The sequence below is a fragment of the Callospermophilus lateralis genome, chromosome 12, assembly GCF_048772815.1.
Source record: "Callospermophilus lateralis isolate mCalLat2 chromosome 12, mCalLat2.hap1, whole genome shotgun sequence".
NCBI classification, from domain to species: domain Eukaryota; kingdom Metazoa; phylum Chordata; class Mammalia; order Rodentia; family Sciuridae; genus Callospermophilus; species Callospermophilus lateralis.
This window is the reverse complement of record NC_135316.1, coordinates 30,998,961-31,026,279: the sequence shown is the minus strand read 5'-3', so window position 1 is coordinate 31,026,279 and position 27,319 is coordinate 30,998,961. Positions and strand designations below refer to the sequence as shown.

Genomic DNA, 27,319 nt, shown 5'->3' with positions numbered 1-27,319 from the left:
AAGTATTAAAATCAGAAATTTAAACAAAAATTCTCTCTTGAGCCATGGCTTTTATTTGATATCAAAGAACTGATGTCATTAATTGAGTCCTTGTGACAGGGCTAGTGTATAGCCAGTGGGCCAGGGACACTTTCAACAGAAAGACAAGCACTGGTGTCAACCTGGCTCAGTAAAGCTGGGACCTTTGTGTTAATCTTGAGGACATCATTTTTTCATACCTTTTTTTTTCTAACTGTTGAAAAAGGTTTAAGAGATAGTGGCTTGGTAGCAAGTATGGAAAGATAGTTAATCCAATAAAATTAAAAATACTCAACAGTGAAGGAGCCTTACAGATCATGGCAAGAATGATAGATCTTGGCAATCATTCCAGAATCACTTCAAATTAATTAAAAGTTTTTTAGGTTGTCAGTCATGTATTGACATTAATATTTAAAGAATTGGGGACTAAACTAATTTAACAGTTTGAATGGGGGTATAATTTTTAATTATTACCTTTAGGTATTTGTCTTTGAAATAAAATTATTTCTAAATGTTACATAGTAAAAATTTTTCTTACTGTGCCATTGGATGGCAATCATTTGCAGGAGAACATTTTGTTGTTGTTGTTGTTGATGTTATTTTTTGGTGATGCTGGCATCAAACCCAGGATCTCATCATGCTAGGTAAGGGTTCCACCACTGAGCTACACATCCCCAGCCAGAGAGTAATATTTTAACTGCCAAGAAGTGAGACAAAGTGCTTTCAGGTGTATTCTCATTTAATTTTGTAGAGTGCTGTGAGATGAGACACAGACATGCTAACTAACTTACGCAGGTCGGCTGAGGCAGAGCCAAGAATTTGAAAGCCAAGTCTTTTGATTCCTATTCACCAACACAGGTGCCTCTGCTTCTCCTAAATTGATTCTCCTGTTGTATGAGAGAAGATAACCTATTGGGTTAATCTAAGTATTCTACACTGTCCATTATGGGTTATTTTTAAATGTTAGTCACATAGAAATACCAATGTCAGGGTCAGCCTTCTACAAGAGATTTTGAGCCTCATTCTAATTCTGGTTTGAACTGTATTTTTCATTTGTTGCAGGATGAAGATATGCATTATGAACAAAATAATCTTTATGCAATGGCCAGAACATCCAACCTCAATGAAGAGCTTGGGCAGGTGAGAGACTTTTCAGGGAATGAGCAATGTGATAGGAGCTTCATAGAAGACTCTATGGAGAGCTTTTGCAAATCTCAATGCCACAGTGAGAACAGGGTACAGTTCAAATTGACATGTGGAGTTGGGAATATTTTGTTCAAAATATCGATAATTCTGCATCATGTTTAAATATACTGCATCATGTTGAAGGAGAACAAACCCAGTACAGGTTATTATGTGTTTATGAAAGAGTGAAAAGCTAGAAGGGAAGAAAGGGAAGATTGATGTTAGCTCTCAGGTGGGCTAACAGCAGTTAGCTTTCATATCGGGAACATGATGAGGAGAGCTCTCGCCGCCTTCTTCCCCTCCCTTCATGAGGCTGATGACCCACAAAAAGCAGCCAAAAGCTGCTATCAAATTTTAGAGGTTGCTACAAAATTCTACACTTCCACACCCATATATCTGTTTATAGCTTCCTTATCTATCTATCTATCTATCTATATATCTGTAAATTAAAAAATAAGCTCCCATTGTTGTAGCTAAAAGAAATAAGACATATAATTCTGATTTTTCTAAATACCTTTTTTTCTTAATATGTTTTTACTAGATTGAAATTTCCCATATTTCAATTAATTGGAGATGTTAAGCTTCAAGGGTGTGAATTCTGGCTCTACCATCTATCTATCAAATTACCAGCTGAGTAATTTGGGCTTCTTGTGTGACTTTCCTGGTCTTGATTCCTAATATGTAAAATGAGTAATAGGAGTATCTTTGTCATAAGATTGCAATAACTGAATAGGATAATGTGCATATAAGGCACTCAGCATAGTCCCTGTAGTGTGGTAGGAACTTAATTAATGCTAGTCATATTAAACAGTACTTGGTAAATATAATTTTTAATTCATAATCACTTTGTGTGGTATCATTTGAATAATGGGTTGTCAATAAATATTTATTTAAAAAGCATTTTTGCTCTTGGAAATGCCTGTTCAGAGAACTACACCAATATCCTTTTATTTTTTTTTTTACATTGAAGAATTAAAAATGAAGGAGTCTGCAATAATTAACTCCTCTAGCATCTTTTCTCCTCATAAAAATCAGATTATTTATTTTAGAGTGTGTTTTAAATTGGCAGTTGGAAAAGTACCATTTCATCAACCTTGCCTAGTCTTTTAGAGTAATAATTAAATATAACATTAATAAAAATTGATGTCAGTCTTTTAGAGTAATTAAATATAACATTAATAAAAGAAAGCTTTAGGACTCAAACTTTGAAAATAATTATATTGCTTATGTAGGTAAAACATAATCAAAAGAGCAAAAATGATGAAATTGAAAACAGAAGGACAATAGAGAACTTAATATTCAGGATACACAAAAACTTCTACAACTCAACAGTAAAAAGACAAATAAGCTAATTCAAAAAAGCACAAAGGATTTGACTAGATCTTTCTCCAAAGAAGATATATAAATGGCCAATAGACTCTTGAAAAGATGCTCAATATCATTAATCTTTAGGTAAATGCAAATCAAAATCACAATGAGATATTATTTATAAGCATTATTATGGCTATTATTTTATTAAAATGAAAAACAATAAAGAACAGATACTGATGAGGGTATGGAAATTTTGCAAACCTTGTGCCTTGCTGGAAAAACTGTAAAATGGTACAACTGCTAAGATGGAAAACAGTATGATTGATCCTCAAAATACTAAGCATAGAATTATCATGTGATCCAGAAATTCCACTTTTGGGTATGTATACAAAATGTTGGAAGCAGGGGCTTGAAAATATATTGTATAACAATGTTCATAAAATCATTATTTGTAGTAGAAAAAAGGTGAAAACATCAATGGATGAAAGGATAAACAAAGTGGTATACCCATACAATGGGGTATTATTCAGCTCCTGAAAAGAATAAAATGTTGATACAAAACTGATTTTGTGTTTGTGTGTTTGGTGCTAGGGATCGAACCTATGGCTTTGCGCATGCTAGGCAAGTGTTCTACCATTGAAATATGTCGTTAGCCTCTCGTGGATGAATCTTGAGGACGTTTTGCTAAGTAAAATATGCCATAAAAAGGAGATTAAATGATTCTATTTATAAGTCTGAGGTCAAATTCATAGAGACAGACAATTGAATAGTGGTTTCTAGGGACTGGATGGAGTGGAAAATACAGAGTTCGACAGAATTTTCATTTCTTCTTAGAAATGAGCATTGTAGTTGTGACCATAATTAAAATTGCATAGAGTTTGTATTTCATTTTCATCTATTTAATGTTTTCTAGATAACTTTTGATGAGATTTCTGCGGTAAGAAAATGAACTTGGCTTCTGATTTTTTTTTTTTTTGGTTTGATGCTTAAAGTTTGCTTTGCATATAACCACTCAATTTTAAAATTTTAAATTTGAAAGCATAACTTTCAAAATAAGTATAAATATTAAGGTAGAATTCTAATGGACTGCATTTCTTGCTTTCTAAAATATTTACATATTTTAAGTATTTAGAAAGTACTTAATCTTGTTGTCTTTGATATGTAAGTACGTTTTAAACATGTGATTTTTCATGTTCACTTTTTGTTTAGGTAAAATATTTATTTTCTGATAAAACAGGAACCCTCACTTGCAATACAATGGCATTTAAGAAGTGTACCATTGCAGGCATAATTTATGGGTAAGTGTTTTTATTGTCATACTCTGTTGTAAACTGGTGCACTGAAGTTATATATAAAAGCAAAAAATCATTGTGGTATGTTCATACATGCACATGACCTAATTAATGATTAATTTCATTCTGCTGTTCTTCCTATTTCCCATACCTCCCTCTCCTCTTTGTTCCTCTTCCTCTACTCCACCGTTCTCCCTTCTATTTTCACACACACACACATTTAAAAATTTTTATTTCTCTGTAGTTTCCATATATAACAGAAAATATATGACCCTCGACTTTCTGTGTCTGACTTATTTCATTCAGTATGATGTTCTCTAGGTCCATCCTACCAGCAAGTGATATGATTTCATTCTTCTTTATGGATGACTAAAACTCCATTGTGCATATATACATTTTCGTTATCCATTTGTCTATTGATGGGCATCTGGGCTGGTTCCAATAATTTGGCTATTGTGAACTGTGCTACTATAAAATTGGTTGTATATAGGGTACTGATTTTGGTTCTTTTGGATAAATACCAAGGAGTGGGATAGATGAGTCATATGATGGTTCCATTCATAGTTTTTTGAGTAATCTCCATATTGCTTTCCAAAGTGGTTATATAATTTCTGGTTCCACCAAAAATGTATGAGTGTACTTTTCCCCTACATCCTTACTAGCATTTATTATTTATATTTTTGATGACTACTATTTTAACTGGGGTAAAATAAAATCTCAGTGTGGTTTTGATATGGTATTTCCCTGATTGATAGACATGTTCAACATTTTAAAATATATTTGTATATTTATGTTATATATATTACATTGTATATATTATATATTTGTATTTTATAAAATATATTTATTTCTTCTTTGGAGAAATGTCTTTTTAGTTTGCCTATTTTTTGAATGGGTTATTTGGTGCTTTTTTGTGCTTTTTTTGAGTTCTGTATATATTTTATATATATTCTTTATATATTTTATATATATATATTCTGAATATTAATCCTCTGTTAGGGGAGTAGTTGGCAAAATTTGTTCCATTCTGTAGGCTGTTTCTTCACACTCATGTTTCCTTCACTATTCAAAAACTTTTAATTTGAAGCTATTCCATTTGTTGATTCTTGGTTTTATTTCTTGTGCTTTAGGAGTCTTAAGAAAGTTCCTGTATGTGGAGTGCCTACCTTATATTTTCTTCTAGCAGTTTCATTGTTTCTAGTCTAATTGTTAGGTCTTGGATCCTTTTTGAGCTGATTTCTGTGCAAGATAAGAAACAAGAGATCTACAGTTCCATTCTTCTATACATGGATATTCAGTTTTCCTGGCATCATTTGTTTAAAAGGTCATTTTCTTTCCTCCAGCATGTTTTTTTGCACTCTTGTCTTTCCTGTGTCTATGTGGATATGTCTCTATGTCTTCAATTCTATTCCATTGGTCTTCATGCCTGTTTTGATGCCAATACAATGCTATTTTTGTAACCACAGCTCTGGTTACAAAAGAGATCTGGTATTTTGATGTCTTCAGCATTGCTGTTCTTACTCAGTATTGCTTTGCCTAATCTGAGATATATATATATATATATATAAAATTTGTTATTCATCCATATGAATTTTGGGGTTATTTTTTCTGGTTATTTGAAGAATATCATTGGTGTTTTGTTTGTTTGTTTGTTTGGTACCAGGGATTGAACTCAGGAGCACTGAACCACTGAGCCACACCCCCAGCCCTATTTTGTATTTTATTTAGAGATAGGATCTCACTGAGTTGCTTAGTGCCTTGCTTTTGCTGAGGCTAGCTTTGAACTTGTGATCCTCCTGTCTTAGCCCGCCCCCTGCCCCAGCCACTGGGATTACAGGCATGAACCACCTCGTCTCACTTTCACTGATGTTTTGATGGGGATTGCGTTAAATCTGTGTAACATTTTGGAAGTATGATCATTCTGACATTATTAATTCTGAATACCCAAGAATATAGGAGGTATTTCCATCTTCAAAGGTCTTAAACAATTTCTTTCTTTAGTTTTTTTTTTGTAGTTTTCATTGTAGAGGTCTTTCACCTCTTTAGTTAGATTTATTCTCAAGTATTACTTTTTTGAGAATATTGTGAATGCAGAAGTTTTCTTGATTTGTTTCTCAACAGATTCACTGAAGTATAAGAAAGCTATCATTTTTGTATACTGATCTTGTATCCTTCTACTTTGGTGAATTTGTTTATCAGCAACAGAAGTCTTCCGGTGGGTTTTTTTTTGAGGGGGGCGTTCTAGGAATAGGATCATGTCATCAGCAAACTGATAATTTAGCTTCTTCTTTTCATATTTCTATCCCTTTAATTTCCTTTTCTTACCTGATTGCTCTGGCTAGAGTTTTAAAAATATCGAATAGAAGTGGTGAGAATGAACATTCTTGTCTTTTTCTTGAATTTAGAGGAAATATTTTCATTTTTTTCCTCCATTCAGTATGATGTTGGTCTTGGGTTTTTCATATAGCCTTTATAAGATTGAGAAAGTTTCTTCAATCTCTGGTTTCTCCAGCATTTTAAACATAAATGGTGCTGGATTTTTGTCAAAGACTTTTTCTGCATGTATTGAGATGATCTTGTGTTTTTGTTCTTAATTCTGATTATGTGATTAATTACATTTATTTATTTCTGTATATTAAAACAATCTTGCATCCCTGGGATAAAACTCAATTGGCCATGGTGTACTTTCTGCTTAATGTGTTTTTGAATGCAGTTTTTGCCAATATTTTATGAAGGAATTTTGTGTCTATGTTCATCAGAGATGTTCATGTTTAGCTTTCGTATGTGTCTGTCTGGTTTGGGTATCAGGGTGATAACTGGCTTCATAGAATAAATTTGGGAATGTTCCCGCCCTTCCTATTTCATGAAATAATTTGAGGAAGATTGTTGTTAGTTCTTCTTTGAAGGTTTGGTAGAACTCAGTTGAGAATCCATCTGGTCCTGGGCTTTTATTTGTTGCTGTTTTCTATGGTTTAGATATGATGTGTCTCCCCAAAGATCATGTGTAAGATAATGCAAGAAAGCTTAAGAGGTGAGGGCTGGGGTTGTAGCTTAGTGGTAGAGTGCTCACTTTGCATGTGGAAGGTTCTGGTTTGATCCTTAGCACCATATAAAAATAAAACAAAGGTATTGTGTCCATTTATAACTAAAAATACATAAAAATTAAAAAAAAGTTTAGAGGTGAAATGATTGGGTTATGAGAGCTTTAACCTAACCAGTGTATTAATCCATTACTATGGATTAATAGGGCAATAACTAGAGCTTTAACCTAATCAGTGCAGTAATCCATTGCTATGGATTAATAGGGCATGTAGGGTGTGTGGCTGGAAGAGACAAGGTGTGGCTTTGAGGTTTATATTTTGTCCTTAGAGAGCAGAGGTCTTTCTTTGCTTCTGTATTGCCATGTTTTCAGCTGCTTTCCTCTCAAATGTTTTTCTGCATCGAAGTTCTGCCTCACCTTGGAACAAGAACTGAGACCTCTGAAACTGTGAGCCCTAAATAAGCTTTCCTCCTCTATGTTGTTCTTGTCAGGTCTGTTGTTCACAGTGATGAAAATCTGGCTAAAACATTGTTTCAATATCATTGCTTGATATGAGTCTGTTTATGTTTTCTATACTTGCATGTTTTAATGTGGGTCAGTCATATGTTTCTAAACATTTGTCAATATCATATAGATTTTCCAGTTTATTGGAGTATGAATTCTCAAAACAGTTTCTAATAATGCTCTAGATATCAAAAGTGTCAGTAACTTTGATTTGGATCTTCTCTTTCTTTTGGATTTATCAATCTTGCTTTCAAAGAACCAACTCTGTTACATTGTTCCTTTATATTGTTTTTTATTTTCAATTTTATTTATTTCAGCTTTGAGTCTAATTATTTCTTGTTTTCTATTAATAGTTTATTCTTCATTTCCTGGGACTTTGAGGTGTAATGACAAATTATTATTGTAAGATCTTTCTATTTTTTTTTTTTTTTTTTTTAGTGTAGTGATTCAACTTTCCTTTTAGAACTGCCTTCATATTGTCCCAGAGATTTTGGTATGTTGTATATCTGTTCTTGTTTGTTTCCAAGAACTTTGTTTCTGCCCTGATTTTGTTCTCCAATCCATTCCTCATTCAAATGTGTATTACTCAATCTCCATGTGTTAAAATTGTTTCTGTTTTTATCTTGTTATCAATTTCTAATTTAATTCCATTATGATCTGATAAAGTGCAAGAATTATCTCTATTTTTTATATTGCTAAGTGTTGTTTTGTGTCCTAAAACATGGGCCATTTTGATTCGGATTCCATTTGCTGTTGAGATGAAGTGAATTCATTTCAATGAAATATTTTATAGATGTTAAGTCCAGTTGATTGATAGAATTTGTGTGTGTGTGTGTGTGTGTGTGTGTGTGTGTGTATGTAGATGCACCAGCATTTGGGACATGAATATTTACAATCCTTATATCCTTTTGTTGGATGGAATAAACTTCCTTGTCTCTTCTGATAAATTTTAACTTTAAGTCTACTTTGTCAGATATTAGAGTAGCTACTCTCACTTGTTTTTAGTCTCCATTTGCATGGTATATCTTTCTTCAACCTTTCACCTTCATCCTGTGGGTGTCTTTGCCTGGCAGGTGAGTCTCTCAAAATATGGTTTAGTCTTGTTTTTTAATCTCTTCTGTCAAATCTATGTCTTTAATTAAAGACTTGAGGACATTTGCATTCAGTTGTTAAAGTGAGGTGATTATTATCTCTTGTCATCTTTATTTAAATGTTTTATTCAAGCTTCCCTTTACTAAGCTATTCTTCTACTTAGATTCACATATTTGCTTTCTTTGAGTTAGTTTTGCATTTCCTTTGCATGAAATACATATTTTCTGTAAAGTTGATTTAGTACTCATGAATTCTTTTATTTTCTGCTTATCATGAAAGGTCATTATTTCATCAAATCCAAAGGATAGCTTTACTGAATAAAGCAGTCTTGGTTGGCAATCATTATCTTTCAAAACTTGTGATATGTTATTCAAACTCTCCCGGCTTTTAAAATCTGGGCCAAGAGATCAGTGCTAATTCCCATTGTTTTCCTCTAAATGCAACCTACTGTGTTATGGTTTTACAAATGAGGTGTCTCCCCAAAAGTTCATGTATATGACAATGCAAGAATGTTTAGAGGTGAAATGATTGAGTCATGAAAGTTAATCAAATCAGTGAATTAATCCCCTGATAGGGATTAACTGATTAGTAACTGAACACAGGTATGGTGTGAGTGGAGGAGGTAGATCACTAGGGGCATGACATTAATGTACATATCTTGTCCTTGGCAAGTGGAGTCTGAAAGGCCAAGGTTCGTTGTCAGAGATTAAAACGTACACACAGATAGCAGTGACAAAGATAAAGCACCTTATTGCAAGCTGGTGTTAGCTTATATAGAAAGTGAGAGTCAGTTATCTTAAAACAGGAAGCTCCCGGGGCTAATCATAGTAAAGGTCAGGTCATCACCTACGGTGCACGCACGTCCTCCCTGAATAAGATTCATGGGGGGCACGAACTGTCCACGAGTACGGAAGATGGGAGGGCCAATTAGAAGGTTTTCAAAACAACTTGTTATCCGACCACTGGCAACTTGCCCGCCACTATGTTGCATTAGGGGCTCCTTATCTGAAAGGCCCAGGGAGTTCTAGCCACCCACTGGCAATTTGCCCACCATCATATTTGAAAGGCCCCGGGAGTTCTCAGGGAGAATCACAACAGAGTCTTTCTCTTTCCTTCCTGGTGTGATATCCTGAGCCACTTTCCTCTACCACACTCTTCCACCATGATGTTTTGCCTTGCCTTGAGTCCAGAGCAATGGAATTAGTCACCTATGCACCGAGACCTCTGAAACTGTGAGCTCCCAAATAAACTTTTGCTCCTTTGATTGTTCTTGTCAGGCTTTTTGCTTAAAACAGTGAAAAAGCTGACTAAAACATGCAGTTTTCCTTTTGAAGCTTTTAAAATTCTCTTCTTGTTCTTTATATTAGACATTTTAATTATAATGTGTCTTAGGATTATTTTTGATCTAGTCTATTTGGGGTTTCCAAAGCCATGTCATTTCCAAGATTTGGAAGCTTTCCTGAAATTATTTCACCGAAAAGGCTTTGCACACCCTTAGTTGGCTCTCGCTTCCTTCCTCAGTGCTAGTGATTCTCATATTTGATCTGTTCATGCTGTCTAATCCTGAATATTCTCATCATGATCTTTTATCACTTTTATTGCCAAATTTTAAAGATTATATACCTTTTCTTTGAGTCTCGAAAATCTGTCTCCTGTATGATCTGATCTAATTTGATTTATTATTTTATTTTTAGCATACCTATTTGTTTTATTCCAGACTATCTATGTATTTATTGAAATGATTTTCCATATGATAACCTATATTATCTCTTAGTTCATTTCTTGAATCTTCTTTTTCCTTGATCATTTTATTCATCAAAGTTTAAAATTCTTTGGCATTTCATTCATTTCAATGATGATTCAGTTGTTTGGGGGTTAAAGACTTTTGGAGGCATTTTATTTCCTTGCTTTCCCATGTTTTCTGAATTTCTGTGTTGAGATTTGCCACTCTCCTTGAATGGAATATTCTTCAGTAGGCTGCTTTCACTTTACTGTGTGTTCCAAGAATCCAGTCAATATGGGGAGCTTACTATTGCCTGTAATTGCAAATACAAAAGAGCAAATCATCTACTAATAAGTCTTTAAACTTGTTAAAGAGTTTTCTATAACTCCACTACATCTAAAGTGGGAGGATGGGGGATAGTATGCTAATGGGTTGAAAGAATTTTATTAAATAAATGGAATTGTTATTATACTACATAGGGCATGAAAATGAAAGAGAAAAAAAGTGACTGGATAAAAGGAAAAAGAAAGGAGAAACAGAGAAAAATAATAGGAAAGGGGAAGGAAGAAAGGCAGAACATTAAAATGTGAGTAGATGAAGAAAGAGAGGCTGTCAGTGTAGAAAACAGATGTAAAATGTATTATATAAATTTAATTAATACATTACCCAGAAAAAATAACGACAAGCAACCTCCCATTAAAAAGTAAACACCCCAAATCACTGATGTTAACCTAACAAAAAAAAGGAAAACTAGAATATAGAGAACAAAGTAGTGTACAAAATAAGTAAATACAAAAATATAAAGTATAAAAAAACTAAAACAAAACAAAAACAGAAAAACTAAAGAACTAAACCAATAGAAGAAAAACCTGACCCAAAAGCAGAACCCATCCCAACACACCCTCAAAAAATAAAAATAACATATATTCATATACATGAACAAAAAAATACAAAATTTGAAAATAAGTCAGGTATGGAAAGTACAAAGATAGAGGCAAAAAATGGAGAAGCGATAAGAGAGAAAAGAAAGGGTGACAGTATAAGATAAATGTTGAAGTGAGTAAGAAGAGAAACAAAATGAATAGGTCCAATTAGTACAAAATTTTACATAAATTAAAAAAAAAAAGCCATGGGTAAAGACACCCCTCTGGAACCCTAGCTGTCCAGAGGGCCAAGGCAGTTTGATTACAAGGCAAAGGACCATTCCAGCTACCTAGGAAAACTCTCCTTGAATGGAATATTTCTCAACACTAAAAGCAAAGGGATTTGGGGATGCAGCTCAGAGGCCTTGTGCCAAAATTAAGCAAAATACAATCAATTATCATGTAACAATAGCAGAATAAATTAAAAAAAAAGAAGAAGTAGAGAAAGAGGGTAGGCAAGAGAGGTAATAGAAAGGAGAGAAAAAGAAAAAATGAGTAGAGTATAATTAAAAATAAAAAACAACCAGGCACTGTTGCTCACATCTGTAATCCCAGTGACCCCAGAAGCTAAGGCAGGAGGATGGTGAGTTCAATGCCAGCCTCAGCAACTTAGTGAGGCCCTAAGCAACTTAGTAAGATCCTGGCTCAAAAATTAAAAAGGGCTGGGGATGTAGCACAGTGGTTAAGTGTCCCTGGGTTCAAACCCTGGTACAAAAAATAAACAAACCAACAAAAAATCCTGGTAGTATGGATCTGTCCAATTAACACATTATTACATTATCAATAAAAATGCATAAGATTATGGATTAAGTAATACAATTTCCAATAGAGTCAGGGAATCCATTAAATTAATACATAAAATGATACCAGTCTAATAAAGACTAACAGCAAGGAATCAAAATTTATTCCTTGCTGATGTTTCTGAGATAAAGATAGTTCTTAGTGAGACCTCCTGGTTTGGACTGTCTGCTATCGGGAGGTATAGTAGATATAGAAGGTTATAGTGGAACCTCAGAGTGACTCACCTGTATGTTTATTATTAGATCTTAGATTATTAGATCTTTCTACATCAGACTTTTGATTCAAAGGCTTCCCTGCACTCAAGTTCTTGCATTTTTCTATGCTGGTGTCCATTTGTCTGCCTTTGGTATGAGCTCATGTGGTTACAGAGCTTTAATGGGTCATCTAAAAGCCGGTAGGATTGTTGGATGGAAACTTTTGAGTGTCTTCAGCCTTGTGGCCTGCTCTTTCCCAGGCTGGAAGAGCAGTTTGTGTTCTGAGTAAACACCTTGTCCCAGGGACTAGCTGAAAATAACTATTCCTTCTCTTTTTAATGGTAGTGGTTCTGCTGGTCTGAGAGATCCACCTGCCCAGTTTAAATGAGAGCCCCCTGCCATCAACTGGAGAAAAGATGGGACCTTGGGTGACCCAGAGAGTCTGTGAATCCCAGCAGGTGTGCTCACTTGCTGATAAGTCCTTGTTAACCCTATGATAATTTTTCACAATTGGGGCTTGCTTTTCTTTCTTGCTACAGGGCATTAGAATGGGTCTGAGAGTCTCTAAGGGTCAGTCCCAGGAGATTGGCTGCGGTGTATTGCCTGGGCTGGACTATTAGTAGATATCCCAGGTAGGCAGCTCTAAAAATCCCACACTATGAATTGGTTTGCAGGTGCATGCCTGCAGCTCTGCCTTGACAGCAGCTCTTGCTGTCTGCCTGAGAGGCCTGAGTAGCAAATATGGCTCCGATAGATTTCCCTCTCAAAAACTCTGAACCTTCCAAACTGCCAGACTGTGGCTTCTGTTTTTAGGAATTGTCTGGCACTAGGCCACCCAATGATTCAGCCTTTCAGTCAGAACTCCCAATAGGGCTCTTCCACAGACCTGTTCCTGGACTGATTTTTGGGCTGAGAATCTACCTTTGCAGTGAGAAAGAAGAAAAAAGAAAGAAAAAAGATGGAGACTCATGGAGTCTATGTTGGATCTTGTGGATGTTGAAAACAGCGTAGAAAAAGTGTGGTGATCCGCGCTCTTCCGTGCACAAAGTTGCCCTTTTAAGATGGATCCTGGTACCAGCTCTCACTTTCTCCAGCTCTCATTTTTCTCCAGCGGCTCTGATCCTGAGTCACCCCAGTTTGTTGCACTGCATTTAAATCTCCTTTATGTTCAAACAGCATATCTGTATGATGGTGATGTAAAAAATTTTTATGATTTGTATGGTCCCCTCCTTCCCTTTGCCATTTTGCTTTCAGCACTCTGAAAAGGGTTTTCCCCTCCCCCACTAAGCAGCCAGGCATGCCCTGAATTGTTGTAGAATACTCCACTTAAAAAAAAAAAAAAAAAAACTGTAATTTTTTCTAAAACAAACAATAAAACCACAAAAAACCCAAAACAGAAACAAATAACAAAAACAAACAAAAACTCACGATATTCCTCCACTCCTGCTGACCATTTTCTCTTTGTTGGGATCCAATTCATCTTCCAGCAGCTCAACAATTATTTATTTTATTTTTAAATTTATTTGTTCTAATTTGTTATCCATTACAGCAGAATGCATTTGGATTCATAGTATACAAATGAAGCACAATTTTTCATATCTCTGGTTGTACACAAAGTAGAGTCACACCATTCGTGTCTTCATACATGTTACCTAGGGTAATGATGTCCATCTCATTCCACCATCTTTCCTACGCCATACCCACTCCCTTCCCCTCCCTCCCCTTTGCTCTAATCAAAGTTCCTCCTTTCCTCCCATGCTCCCTCCCTACCCCCATTAATGGATCAGCATACACTTATCGGAGAAAACATTTGGCCTTTGATTTTTTGGGATTGGCTTACTTCACTTAGCATGATATTCTCCAGCTCCATCCATTTACCTGCAAATGCCATGATTTTATTCTCTTTTAATGCTGAGTAATATTCCATTGTGTATATCCAAGCAGGGGGCATGAATTATGCAGGAGGCTGTTACCCACCATTTTCTTCTTACCATTTTTTTCTTAAAATCAGTTAGCTTTTATTTATTCTAAGACTTATCTGAATTTCTAATAGTATAGTTGTATCTGAATGATATTGAAATTTAATAGAGCCTGAATGAAAGCTTGTGGTTATTTAAAAATATGGTTTATATTTGCTTTTATACATGGTTGGAATTTTTGAAGAGTTTTATATCGATAGTCTTGTAACATGTGTATTTCCTCCTTCATTTTCTCTTAGAAATCATTCAGACAATACTGATGATGGTAATGAAAATCTCAGGTATGAACATTTTTCTTTCCTACTTTGCCCTTGTTCCTTTTCCCTGAAGTCAACTTTTATGAATACTAGAGTATTGATTTGTATCACCTTCCTCTTGTCCAGACCTCAAATGGCAGCTTCCAGAAAGCTCCCTGGGTAGATTTCTCCCATATCATATTCAAAAAACTTAGAATTTATCCTTTAATTTACTGCTTTTGAAGTTACTTTGTCTCAATTTAATTTGTCTCAAATTATTTTTAACTAACAGATTGAGTATCCCTTTCCTGAAATGCTTGGGACCAGGAGTGTTTGGGATTTTGGATGTTTTTCAATATTTGAGTATATGTAATGAGATATCTATATACAACTTATACACATAGCCTGAAGGTGATTTTATACAGATTTTTAGATTTCAATTGACATATAATAATTATAAATGTTTATGGGTTATAGTGTGATATTTTCATACCTGTGTACAATGTACATTGATCAAATCAAAGTAATTTATATAACCATCATTTCATTTATTTTGTGGGTGTGTGTTGAGAATGTTCAAAATATTCTTTTAGCTATTTTGAAATATACAATAAATGATTGTTAGCTATTGTCACCCTGCTATGAAATAAAACACTAGAAATTAATCCTCTTAACTATATATATTTTTTCCAGTACTGGGGATTTAACCCAGGGGCACTTAAACACTGAGCTACATCACAAGCCATTTTTATTTTTTGAGACAGGTTCTTGCATAATTGCTTCGGGCCTCACTAAATTGTTGAAGCTGGCCTCAAAGTTGCAATCCTTCTGCCTCAGCCACCTAAATTGCTGGCATTACAGGTGTGTGCCACCATGACAGGCTTAATTGTAATTTTTATTCAATATTTTTGAAAATTTTGTTCATGAAGAAAGGTTTCATGGTTTGTAATTTTCCATTTGTTTTATCACATTGATTGTCAAAAAAATTTGGATTTTATAGCATTTCAGATTTTAGATTTTTTTAATTAGGGATGCTCAACTTGCAAACAGTTTTCAGTACAAGTGTAGGTATTTCTAATGCCATTTTACACTTGATGTCTGGGAAGATGTATCATTTAACTGAATTTTAGATATTTACTACAGCTCTATAGACTCTGTGTGGATCCTTCTCCTTTTGAGTATTGGCTGGTGCCATTAGGGACTTCTGGTCAAAACTAATCTTCTGTATTTTTATTCATAGTCGAGCATCTTTCTGTGAATTTAATGACCCTAAATTATTGGAGAACTTTGAGGATGGTCATGTAAGTCTGCTATTTTCCCTTCAAAATGGACATGATAATGCTATATAACTTTAAAACTTACGTATAATTTCCTAAAAGAAATATAATTTTCTGAACCCAGTAGGAGAGAGTCTTGGAAAAAAATGATCTACCAACCAAGAATTTCTTGTGCAAAGGAATTTTTTGCACCAATATAATGAGCTAAACACTGACTTTATTGTGTGTGCATTTAAACATCATACAAGACCTTTTACTATGTAGTTATCTATTTTTCAACTATCTTCATTGTATTGCATGCCATGAATATCTTCATTATTCCAACATACTGATATACTAAATTTGAAATCTTGATCTTCTATAAAAAAAGTGATCTTTTAAAGCATACATCCATACCTGTTTGTTCTTTGCTTAAATACCCTCTGAGTACTGGCACTGCACTAAGGATAAAATCCAAACTCATAACCATGGTCTTCTCTCCAACCTCATTCTTTGGCACCGTCTTTTGCTCAAGGTGCTAAAGGTCACACTTGTCTGGAGGCACCACAATCACACAAAGCTGCTTTCTGCTTCAGGTCCTCTGAACTTGCTGTGTCCTATGTCAGGTACAGGCCACCACAAGTGACAACTATACAAACAGTGAATAAACCTTTTTTGTTTGGATATTAATTTAAATGTCTCCTTAGATTCCCTGGCCACCTGTCTGAAATAGACTCCTCTTTTTATGTCACAGGCCCTGTTTTTCTCCCTCCAGCTTCCAGAAATTCTGTCTCCTCCAGGAGGACAGAAGCTCTAAGAGGGCAGGGCCATTCTGATGTCTCCCTAGCCTCCTCTACTGTCCCTGACTTGGTAGCCACCCACAAACACTTTTTGAATCCATGATAAGTTTCTTGGCTGGGGCCTGGCTTGTGTGTTCCTGAGGTTTAAACCTCAGGCACCATACCTCAGTTGGTACAAAATTGCAGATTCTGTATAATTTCCACATTAATGGCATTTAGGAGATTCATTATCTCTGTATCTTTTTCTAGCCCTCATCAGAATACATTAAGGAATTCCTTACCCTCTTATGTGTGTGCCATACAGTTATTCCTGAGAGGTGTGGAAATGATATACTCTACCAGGCTTCCTCCCCAGGTAGGTGTCATGTTCAAAGAAAGTGTGCACCTCATTGTGCCTAGTGGGTAATGAGGCTTCAGGAGAAGTTGCTGCTGCTGCTGATATCCATTATTCCTACCTCTTTCTTTCCCTGAAATTCTCACTAGTGGGGATACACAGAGCAGAGCAGCTCAGAGCCATTCTACAACCCTGGGGCTCCTTGTCTCTCATTTCAAAGATTGTTGTAAAGAGGCCAAGATGGGCTCTTGGGCCTGGAGAGCTGAGCAGTGTTTTGGTCATAACCAGGAATAAAACAGAGGTGAATTTAAGGCCCTGCAATATTTTATGAGGGTACTTTTAATGTCATTGAGAACAAGCAAAATCATTATGTGTAGTAGTACTGTTAGCTGGGTAAATTCATCTTAGTCCAGAAAAAGGCCCTATTTAACCAGATTTCTTCTTCATGAGCACTAGTACCTAGAAGGACAGATAAATACACTTGGATCAAAAAAGTCAACTTTAAAATATGTCAAAGTATTTTAGTATTGCAGAATGCAAATCTGTATTAAATTAAATTTGGTATGATTATTGCTTGATGCCTATTAATATGGACTATTTATTGACAGATGAAGCTGCTTTAGTGAAAGGAGCAAAAAAACTTGGCTTTGTTTTTACCACAAGAACACCTTATTCTGTCACCATAGAAGTTGTGAGTATGACACTGAATACTTTTGAATGTTTTACAGACTCCTGATTTTCAATAGAAGTACAGGTGTACCATGGTTCAGAGTAGGAACCCTGAAGATTCTGGGATTCCCTCTTTATCTCACCCCTTTCCAAACATTGTCCTCAGGGACCTTCTTTCACTTCTCTAAGTTTGTCTTGTTTTATTATTGTGCATTTACACAGGGTTTGTGAAGATTAGATGAGTTAATACATAGAGAGTGATTGGGATTAGTGTCTGGCACATAGAAAGTACACAATTTAAGTGAGTTATTCCAAAGAGTTAAAATCATCATAACTTTGAGACATGTACTATGATTTTCTATGTGAAATTCACATTGTTTAAATATTTTTGTGAATTCTGTTAGTATATTGATTTTTCATTTTATTGTGTGTGTGTGTGTATATATGTATATCCTTTTTCTGTGATAATTATTCACCAAGAGTCTTTGATATTGTGGGAGAAAATTGAAATAATGCAAACATAGTAGCTGACATGCTGATTTTTCCCCTAGTGATAATGGGATGGTTAGGGGTGTTTGCAACTTTGGTAAAAATTTAATTAATCATTATATCTAGAGTACCTGGCACACGGACAACTCTGAAATTATTTGAAATTCTGCCACACATCACTGCCTTATTGATGATGCTGGGAATTGGTACATTCAAAGATAAATTGATCTTGGCTATTAGAACTCAAGAGACTGTAACTGAAAAACTTAGAAAAGAAAGCGTCATTGCTGTAGACCTTTATATATATCATATCACCTCTTACTGTTGTCCATCTCTTCAAATTAATTAATAATGTTTTCATTTGCTCTTTGCAATTTATTAAAAAGATTTATTTTTCCATTATTGTCTGATGATGGTCTCGTATACTATGTGTGTATGTGTATCCCTGCCCTCTAGAAAGTATTTATAAAATGTTTATACTAGCGCTAATTTTAGATGAAAAGTGAGGTGCTTTTGTCCTAATTTGGTGTCCTTAGAAACATTCATGGTAATACTTCCCATGTTGCAAACAATGCTCTTACCAGAGGAGGACATCGTCATCTCATTAGAATTGCAAGAAAAATTATATTTTGAAAAAGATTTGCATTTGGAGAGTAAAACATTTGTGACTGGGGGTGTGGATTATTTTATAAGATGAATGCATTTTTCCTCTAAGAATTTTTTTTTTTATCTTCCTTTAGATGACAGAAACACACACTTTTGAAATCCTTAACATCCTGGAGTTCTCTAGGTAAGCTCTCTTCTCATACAGTTCATGTATTTTCAAAGGCAGTTTCCACAACTTTTCCAATTGAGATTTGGTAATGTGAATCAAAATTTCAAAACAAAATCATGAAAGTCTTGTTAGCCTCTACGTGGAAATCTTAGCTCAGTTCTTGGTTTTTGCAAAGAACTCGTTAGGCCAAATTCCCCTTAGTAAGTTGTGTACAGAGTCAAATACCTCCCTTTGATAGCACTGCCAAGGTCAGAATTGTGATTTTGGATCTGTTATTATTTTACCATCTCACTGACTAGACAATAGCACCTAAGGGCAATGATCACCTTCTGTAGGGTCTGCTGTCCAGGAAATACTCAGTGAATATTTAATGGAAGGATGGATGTTAGAAATTATTTTCACAAACCCAACATGTTTCTTTAAAAGTAGACAGTAAATTAATTCATTTTTTTTCTTTTTAAAGGTTAGTGATGTGCATTCAAGTTCTTCGTGCTTCTTACACTTCAGTAGTTTGTTGTTCTAGCACCAACAGCTAATTCCCCAGAGTACATTGTGAGGATGGTGATGTTAATACTAATTTTATTGAACTTTTCTCCAAGACCTATGAAATCATATCTCTTGAACTCTTTGAGCATTCTAATGTAGAAACTGAAAATTTAGGAAAGGAAATGATGAAGTTACTCATTAACTCTTCACAAAGTTGGATGATTTTGTTTAAATCATATTTTTAAAGACTTGTTTCCTAATGACATTTTTTAAAAACCAAAAGAAATTTAACAAGTTTTTAAGACTTGGCAAAGTTGTCATCAACTTCCCCTCACACACACCTTGAGAGCTTTTTCCAAAATATTTTTTTATTTTTATTTTGACTTTCCATAACTTTTATTAATTATAGTATATTAACTCCATGGCTTAAAAATTTGTACTTCTTTTAATATTTTTTGAAATGTGAGATTTTTGAAATTTGCTTTATATATCCTTTTTTAAATTAGTATCGGAGCTTTATAGTTATAAATAGTAGTCAGGTTCATTCCAACAAACTCATACATACACGGAAATCAATTTTACTTCATGATCCCCCTCTTTTTCTTTCCCATTTTCCCTCCCCTCTCCCATTCTCTTTTCTCTACTAGACTTCCTTTCATTGATCTATTAATTTATAGTTGGTTATTTATGCTCTCCTATCCTTCTCTCATCCTTTCACTTCTTTTACTCTAGCTTCTGCATATGAGAGAAAATATTTTGAGTTTCTGAGTTTGGCTAATTGCTCCTAGCATGATATTCTCCATTTCCATCCATATACTGGCTGATGGCCATAATTTCATTCTTTTTAATGGTTGAATAGAACTCTATTGTGTATTTATACACAGTTTCTTAATCCATTCATCTGTTAGTGGGCATCCATAATTTAGCCATTATGAATTTTTCTGCTATAAACATTGATGTGGCTGTGTCAGTGTAGTACACTGATTTTAGATGTTTTGAGAAAATACCCAGGAGTGGGGTAGTAGGGTCGTATATTCGATGCATTCCTTTTTTTTTTTTTTTTCGAGGAATCTCCATATTGCTTTCCAGAGTGGTTGGGCTAGTTCACAGTCCCATCAAAAATGTCCGAGTGTTCCTTTCTTCCCACAACCTCACCAGCATTTGTTGTTGTTTGTGTTCTTGATCATTGCCATTCTGACTACTGTTAAGTTTTTTGAATTCTTTATACATTCTAGATATTATTTCTCTGTCAGAAGAGTAGCTAGCAAAGATTTTCTCCCATTTATTGCTAGTTGTTGGTTTCTTTAGGTTTTCTCTTTTTGATTCAGTTTTCATAGATTGAATTTGTCCAGAAATGTATCCGTTTATTCTAGGTTTTCCAGCTTATTGGAGTATAAATTTTCAAAATATTTCCTAATGATCCACTGGATTCTGTAATTGGTAATCCCTCCTTTTTCATCTCTAATTTTATTAACTTGTGTTTTCTCTCTTCTTCTTTTGGTTAGTATGGTTATGGGCTTATCAATCTTGTTTATCTTCTCAAAGAACCAACTCTTGTTTCATTGGTCTTCTGCATTTTTTTTTATTCTCAATCTCTGCTCTGATATTAACTATTTCCTTCTTCCTGCTGGTTTTGGAATTGGTTTATTATCCTTTTTCATGGACTTTGAGAAACATCATTAGGTTGTTCATTTGGGATCTTTCTGATTTTCTTATGTAGGAACATACATATATAAACTGTCCTCTTAGAACTGCCGTTATAGTGTCCCAGAGGTTCTAATATGTTGTATCACTATCATCATTTGAATCTAAGAATTTTTAAATTTCTCCCTTAATTTCTTATATCACCTACCTATTCATCATTCAAAAGTGTATTGTTCAATCTCTACAAATTTACATAGTTTCTGTACAGGTTTGTCATGTTGATTTCTAATTTCAATCCATTATGATCTGATAAGATGCAAAGAATTATATTTTGTATTTACTAAGAGCTGCTTTGTGGCCTATATATGGTTTGTTGTGGAGAAGGTTACATGAGTCACTGAGAAGAGTATATTCATCTGTTGGATGAAATATTCTATAGCTGTCTGCTAAGCGCATTTGATTTATAATATTTTTCAGGTCTAAAGAGTCTTTACTGAATTTATGTCTGTATGATCTATCTAATAGTGATAGAGATGTATTGAAATCATTCAGTATTATTATACTGGGGCATGAGACTTCAATTTGAGTAGTGTCTCTTTTATGTAATTACAACCATATTTGGGGCATAAATATTTACTATTGCTATTTCTTCTTGTATTTTTCTCTTTACCAGTATTTTTCTTTACCAGTATGAAGTGACCTTCTTTGTCTCTTTTGATTAATTTTGGTTTGTAGTCTACTTTGTAAGATAAGAGAGTAGCTACTCCTCCCTATTTTGGGGCTCCATTTGCATGATACATCAATTTCCATCTTTTTACTTTCATCATGTGGCTGTCTTTGCCTATAAAGTGAATTTCTTACAAATAGCATATTGTTGAGGATTGCTTTTTAGACTCATTCTGTTAGCCTATGTCTTTTAGTTGGAGATTTGAGACCATTTACATTCAAAGTTATTACCAGGAGATGTTTATTAATTCCTGAGATGCTTATTAATTCCTGCCATTTTGATTTATTTATAATGTTTAATTTTGTACTGTTTCTCATTTACTTAGCTACTCTTAAAATGAGATTTTTTTCATTTATGAACTCTGAGGGTTTTTTTTTTTTAATTTATTCTGGGTGGAGTATTTCAATAAGTAAGTTCTATAGAGCTGGCTCAGTTGTCATGAATTCTTTTAGTTTGCACTTATCCTGGAAACTGATGAAGGAAGAAGAAACCTGCCCTGGGTGTCATGTATTATTCCATCCTCACAACTCTTTCAAGTAGATCTTCCTGTCCCCATTTTGCTGCCCTACCCTGTCAACTTGTGGTATCCCTGGATACCGACAGGGCCACTCCAAGTTCACAGGGTAGAGACTCTGCTGTTGAACTAAACTCAACCATTAAGGCTAGCCATTTTGTTGTCCAACTCTGAGATTCTCTCATCAAAATGGATTACTTTTAGAGACTTTCAGCTGAACATATATTTGATTTATTTTGTCTTTAATTTCCAAGATTATGTTTGGTTCTTTTTCAATATTTCTATCTTTTTATGTAATTTCTCATTCATATTCTATACTGACTTCCTTAATTCATTCAGTTGTTTTTCTTTGGTCTCTTGGAATCCATTGATTATTTTTATAATGATTCTTTTGAATTCTTCATCTGATATTTAATCCACTTCAATATCTTTGGAGTCAATTGCTGGTGAATTATAAACCAGAGGAGGTGTTGTATTATCTTGAATTTTTCATATTTCTATGTTGAGTCTGGGAGATACTGACTGTGTGGGCCTTTTCTGGACACAGTCTTCACTTGCTAGAGTGATCTAGATTGAGATTCCTTTGTAGGTGTGGTATCGACAGCTTTTATGTTAATTCTCTGTTTTTGCTGTAATAGTAAATGACCACAGGTGGGACCTGGGGGTCCACCTCTATCTGTTTCTACTTGAGGCTTGGTTGTTAGTTTTGGTTTTTGTCTCTTCTATTATTTGTATTAAAGTACAGCTGAAGATTGTTATTGATTTGTGTATAAAGCAAGATGCAGTGTCTTTTGGTTGAGTTTAGTTCAACAGCAGAGTCTCTACCCTGTGAACTTGTAGTGGTCCTGTCAGAACCTAAGGATACCACAAGTTGACAGTGAGGGTAGGGCAGCAAAATGGGGACAGGAAGATCCACCAAAGAGTTGTGAGACTGGAATAATACATGAAGCCCAGGGCAGGTTTGTTCTTCCTTCATCAGTTTATTTTTTTTTTTAATTTTGTATTTGTTCATTTTAGTTATACAAGACAGTAAATGTGTTTTAGTTATACATGACAGTAGAATATCATACATACAGAGAGTATAACTTCCCTTTATTGTGGTTTTACATGATATACAAGTTGTGTATTCATATTTGAACATAGGAATGTCATGTCTGATTCATTTTACTGTTTTTCCCATTTTCATTCTCCCTCCCTTCCTGTTACCCGCCCTGTCCAATTCAGTGAACCTCCATTCCTCCCTTCCCCCACCTATTGTGAGTCAACATCTGCATATCAGGTAGAACATTAGGCCTTTAGTTTGGGGTGTTGGCTTATTTCACTTAGCATGATAAACTCCAGTTACATTTATCAGCAAATGCCATAATTTTATTTCTCTTTCAGGCTGAATAATATTCCATTGTGTGTATGTACCACATTTTCTTTATCCATTCATTCTGTTGAAGGGCATCTAGGTTGGTTCCATAGCTTAGCTTTTGTGAATTGAACTGCTGTAAACATTAATGTGTCTGCATCACTATAATATGTGAACTTTAAGTCTTCTGGGTATATATCGAGGAGTGGGATAACTGGGTCAAATGGTGGTACCATTCCAAGTTTTCTGAAGAATCTCCATACTGCTTTCCATAGTGGTTGAACCAATTTGCAGTCCCATTAGCAGTGTATGAGTGTACCTTTTCCCCACATCCTCATCAACATTTATTATTACTTATATTCTTGATAATTGCCATTCTGACTGGAGTAAGATGAAATTTCAATGTAGTTTTAATTTCCACTCTAATTGCAGAGATGTTGAACTTTTTTATATATACATTTGTTGACCAATTGTATTTCTTCTTCTGTGAAGTGGTCTATTTAGTTCCTTTGCCCATTTTTGATTGGGTTATTTGTTTTTTTGGTGTTAAGTTTTTTGAGTTTTTTAATATATCCTGGAGATTAGTGGTCTGAGATGCAGATGGCAAAGATTTTCTCCCATTCTGTAGGCTCTCTCTTCACGTTCTTGATTATTTCCTTTTCTGCCATCAAAGTTTTTTAATGATTATTTTATTTTATGTACTTATGATAATATAATATTAGAAATTAAAATATAATGTATAGCATGTATATAAAACATAATATAATATAAAATATATTTAAATATATGTACATATTTTGTATCATTAAATAATAAAATTTACATATGTTTAATAACAGTAACTATATTACATTTATTATAATATGTGTAAAATATGTTACATGATAAAGTCTACATTCATTACATATATCATAATCATTTTATATGATATAAATATGTTACACATGTGATATATATTATATATATACTTGTGCTAGTGAATTTCCATGTTAGAAAAGAAGAGTAACTTCTAGAAGGTTGGAGAGATTTACAATTAGGATCCTAGTTTAAAGAACTAGGTAAAGAAAAGGAAATGAGACTGGCAATTGAAGAAACATGTTGATTTTTTCATCAATTGTCAGCTGGGGACTCTATGGAATTCTTTTGATTTTAGTTGTGTTATGTACTAGAGAAAATAATGATAATTTTCATATTGTTTTAGCAATAGAAAAAGGATGTCGATAATTGTACGGACTCCTGCAGGACATCTTAGGCTATACTGCAAAGGGGCGGTAAGTGTTGGGATTCATAATTCACATGAACTTTTTCTCTCCCTGAACCACCAACTTGTAGAAAGTTGTTCACAACTTAACAATATCTTTAAATGGTGTTTTCTTTCTGCTGTTGCTTTTGGTTTTCAACAGCATTATCCAAGACTAAAACTTCATTGCATGGTAGCCAAAGAACTTTCTCACAGCCAGAGTTCTGATGTGAGACGCCATAATGCTTGTTAAACTTAATGTCACTGACATGTTTGCTGTCATTTGGTTGTTTTATTGAGAAAATTGATAAGATTGTTTGTGCCAAGAGTTTGTCATAGGAATTTTGATCCCAGTTTCACTTCAAAGTATTTGGATTTGGTTCATGTCATGAATTTCTTTTAACCTTTGTAAACCTTTTTTAAAAAGTATTTATATGTTTATTTACCACCATATAAGTTTACTGAGGTATGATTAAAGTTTAAAGTTTATTGAAGTAAAATAAACTGTATATTTAAAGTGCACAAATTGTTAAGTTTTGATCCTGATTTGTTTTCTGTCACCATATATTTACATTCACTAAAATATTACATAAATGAAACAAAGGTGTGTGTGTGTGCCTGTTTGTTGGGCTTCTTGCATTCTTAATAATACTGAGATTTGTCCACATTGTAACTCATACCAGTAGTTCACTTCTTTGTGATGCTGAGTGGTATTTTCATTTGATGGCTGTATCATAGTCTGCTTATCCATTCACCTGTTGGTGAATATTTTGTTTGCAGTTTTGACGACTACAAATAATAGTTCTATCAGCATTTGTGTGCAAGTTTCATTGGTTTTATTTTTATTGGATGTATATACCTAGGAGTAAAATGACAGGATCACATGGCAGGTGTATGTTTAACCAAACTGTGGTTACACTCCTACCAGCAATCCTTGTCAATACTTTGTGTTGCTAGTCTTTTTAATTGTAGCCTTTTAATTTTTAATTGTTTATTTCATTGTGGCTTTTATTTACATTTACATACTGTGATGGGATACTGAGCTTCTTTTCTGGGGTTTATTTGTCATCTGTGTTGGGGGTCTCCAAGACCATTCCTATGGAGATTTACTAGCAAGAATCATCAGACTCATCATATAGTTTCCTCATGGCTAAGATTTATAATAGTAGCACAGTAAGAATGCACAGACAGATCTTAAGGGGAAAGACATAGGTGGAGTCTGGAGGAATCAATTTCCATGGAGTTGGAAAAGGGAAAGTTTATTATATCAGTTTAGTGAATTGTGTACCAGCCAAGTTCCTAGATGCCAGCCAAGGGCCAACCTTATAAAAAGGTGTTTCTGAGGATAACAGTCTCTAACCTGATATGTTAACTCTTTCTTGCATACCATCCACTTATTTCTTTGGTGAAAAGTCTTCTTAAATATCTCCCTTGGTTAAAAAAAAACTTAATTTTTTGGAGGTAATATTCCCTTAGCTTATATTCTTTTAAAGTGATCATAAAGAACATAAGTAATTGGTAGAATTTACCAGTAAATTAATTCGTATCTAGTGCTTCTCTTTTGGAAGATTGATTATTGGTTCAATTTCTCTAATATATGTAGGACTATTCAGATTGTCTATTTCTTCATGTGTGAGTTTTGGCAGATTGCATCTTTCAAGAAATTGGTCTATTTTGCTCAGGCATACCTATAAATTTGATATTTTTTATCTTCTCTTTTTTTCCTGATTGGCTAGACAGTTATTAGATATATTGATTTTTCTCAAAGAAACTGATTTTAACCTTATTGATTTTTCTTGAAATCTTTCTTACTTTCTATTTCACTGACTTCTACTCTTTATTTTTTCCATAAATTTGTCTAATTTTTGTTTCATTTTCTCTTCTTTTTTCTATCTTTTCTAAAGTACAACTTGATTTGGGAGTCTTCTTTTCTAATGTAAATGTTTAGTGCTATAAACCTCCTCTCAACTACTGCTTGAGTAGCAGCTCACACATTTTGATATATTACACTTTCATTCAATTCAAAATATTTTAATTTTTCTTTTTGGTTTCTTCTTTGACTCATGAGTTATTTTTAAGTGCTTTTTGTTTTGTTTCTGCTTTTCGTTTTTGTGATACTGAGGTTTAAACCCAGGACCTCACTTATACTATTCAAGTGCTCTACCACTGAGCTATATCCCCATCCCTTTTTATTTTATTTTGAGTCAGGGCTGGCCTCAAAACTTGTGATCCAAGTAGCTGAGGTCATTACTAGAAGAAGTGTTTTATCTTCACATATTTAGGAATTTCCTGGAGATATTTCTTTGATTGACTTATAATTTAATTCCATTGTATTCTTAGAACATTCTTGGTATGACTTGAATCTTTTAAATTTTATTGAGAGTTGTTTTATGGGTCAGATTTTGGTCTGTGTTGTCAAATGTTTGGTGTGCACTTTAAAATAATAGGTATTGTGCTGTTTTGGTATGTGGTGTTTTGTAACTATGGATTTAGATACAGTTGGTTGGCGCGTGCACATACACAAACACACACATACATATACACACACACTCATATACATACATACTACACTTACTGGCTTTAACTACTTTTTCTGTCAACTAATTGAGAGGGGAATATCAAAATTCCAAACTATAATCGTTTTATACTTGTTCTTATTAGGTACATAAACATTTAGGAATGTTATTTCATTTTGATGAATTGATCTCTTTGACATTGTGAAATGATTCTTTA

At 34.2% G+C, this 27,319-nt stretch overlaps 1 protein-coding gene across 1 annotated transcript in view; it reads left to right on the top strand.

The window, feature by feature from the left end:
* Positions 1-27,319, top strand: part of LOC143411831 (phospholipid-transporting ATPase IB-like) — a 178,694-nt gene that overhangs the window by 50,404 nt on the left and 100,971 nt on the right. The window contains exons 12-19 of the mRNA XM_076872702.2: positions 1,081-1,158; positions 3,724-3,812; positions 13,350-13,382; positions 15,497-15,599; positions 16,604-16,709; positions 17,297-17,379; positions 18,587-18,636; positions 24,548-24,617. Coding sequence (XP_076728817.2) covers positions 1,081-1,158; positions 3,724-3,812; positions 13,350-13,382; positions 15,497-15,599; positions 16,604-16,709; positions 17,297-17,379; positions 18,587-18,636; positions 24,548-24,617 — 612 coding nt within the window. The remainder of the gene's footprint in view (positions 1-1,080; positions 1,159-3,723; positions 3,813-13,349; positions 13,383-15,496; positions 15,600-16,603; positions 16,710-17,296; positions 17,380-18,586; positions 18,637-24,547; positions 24,618-27,319) is intronic.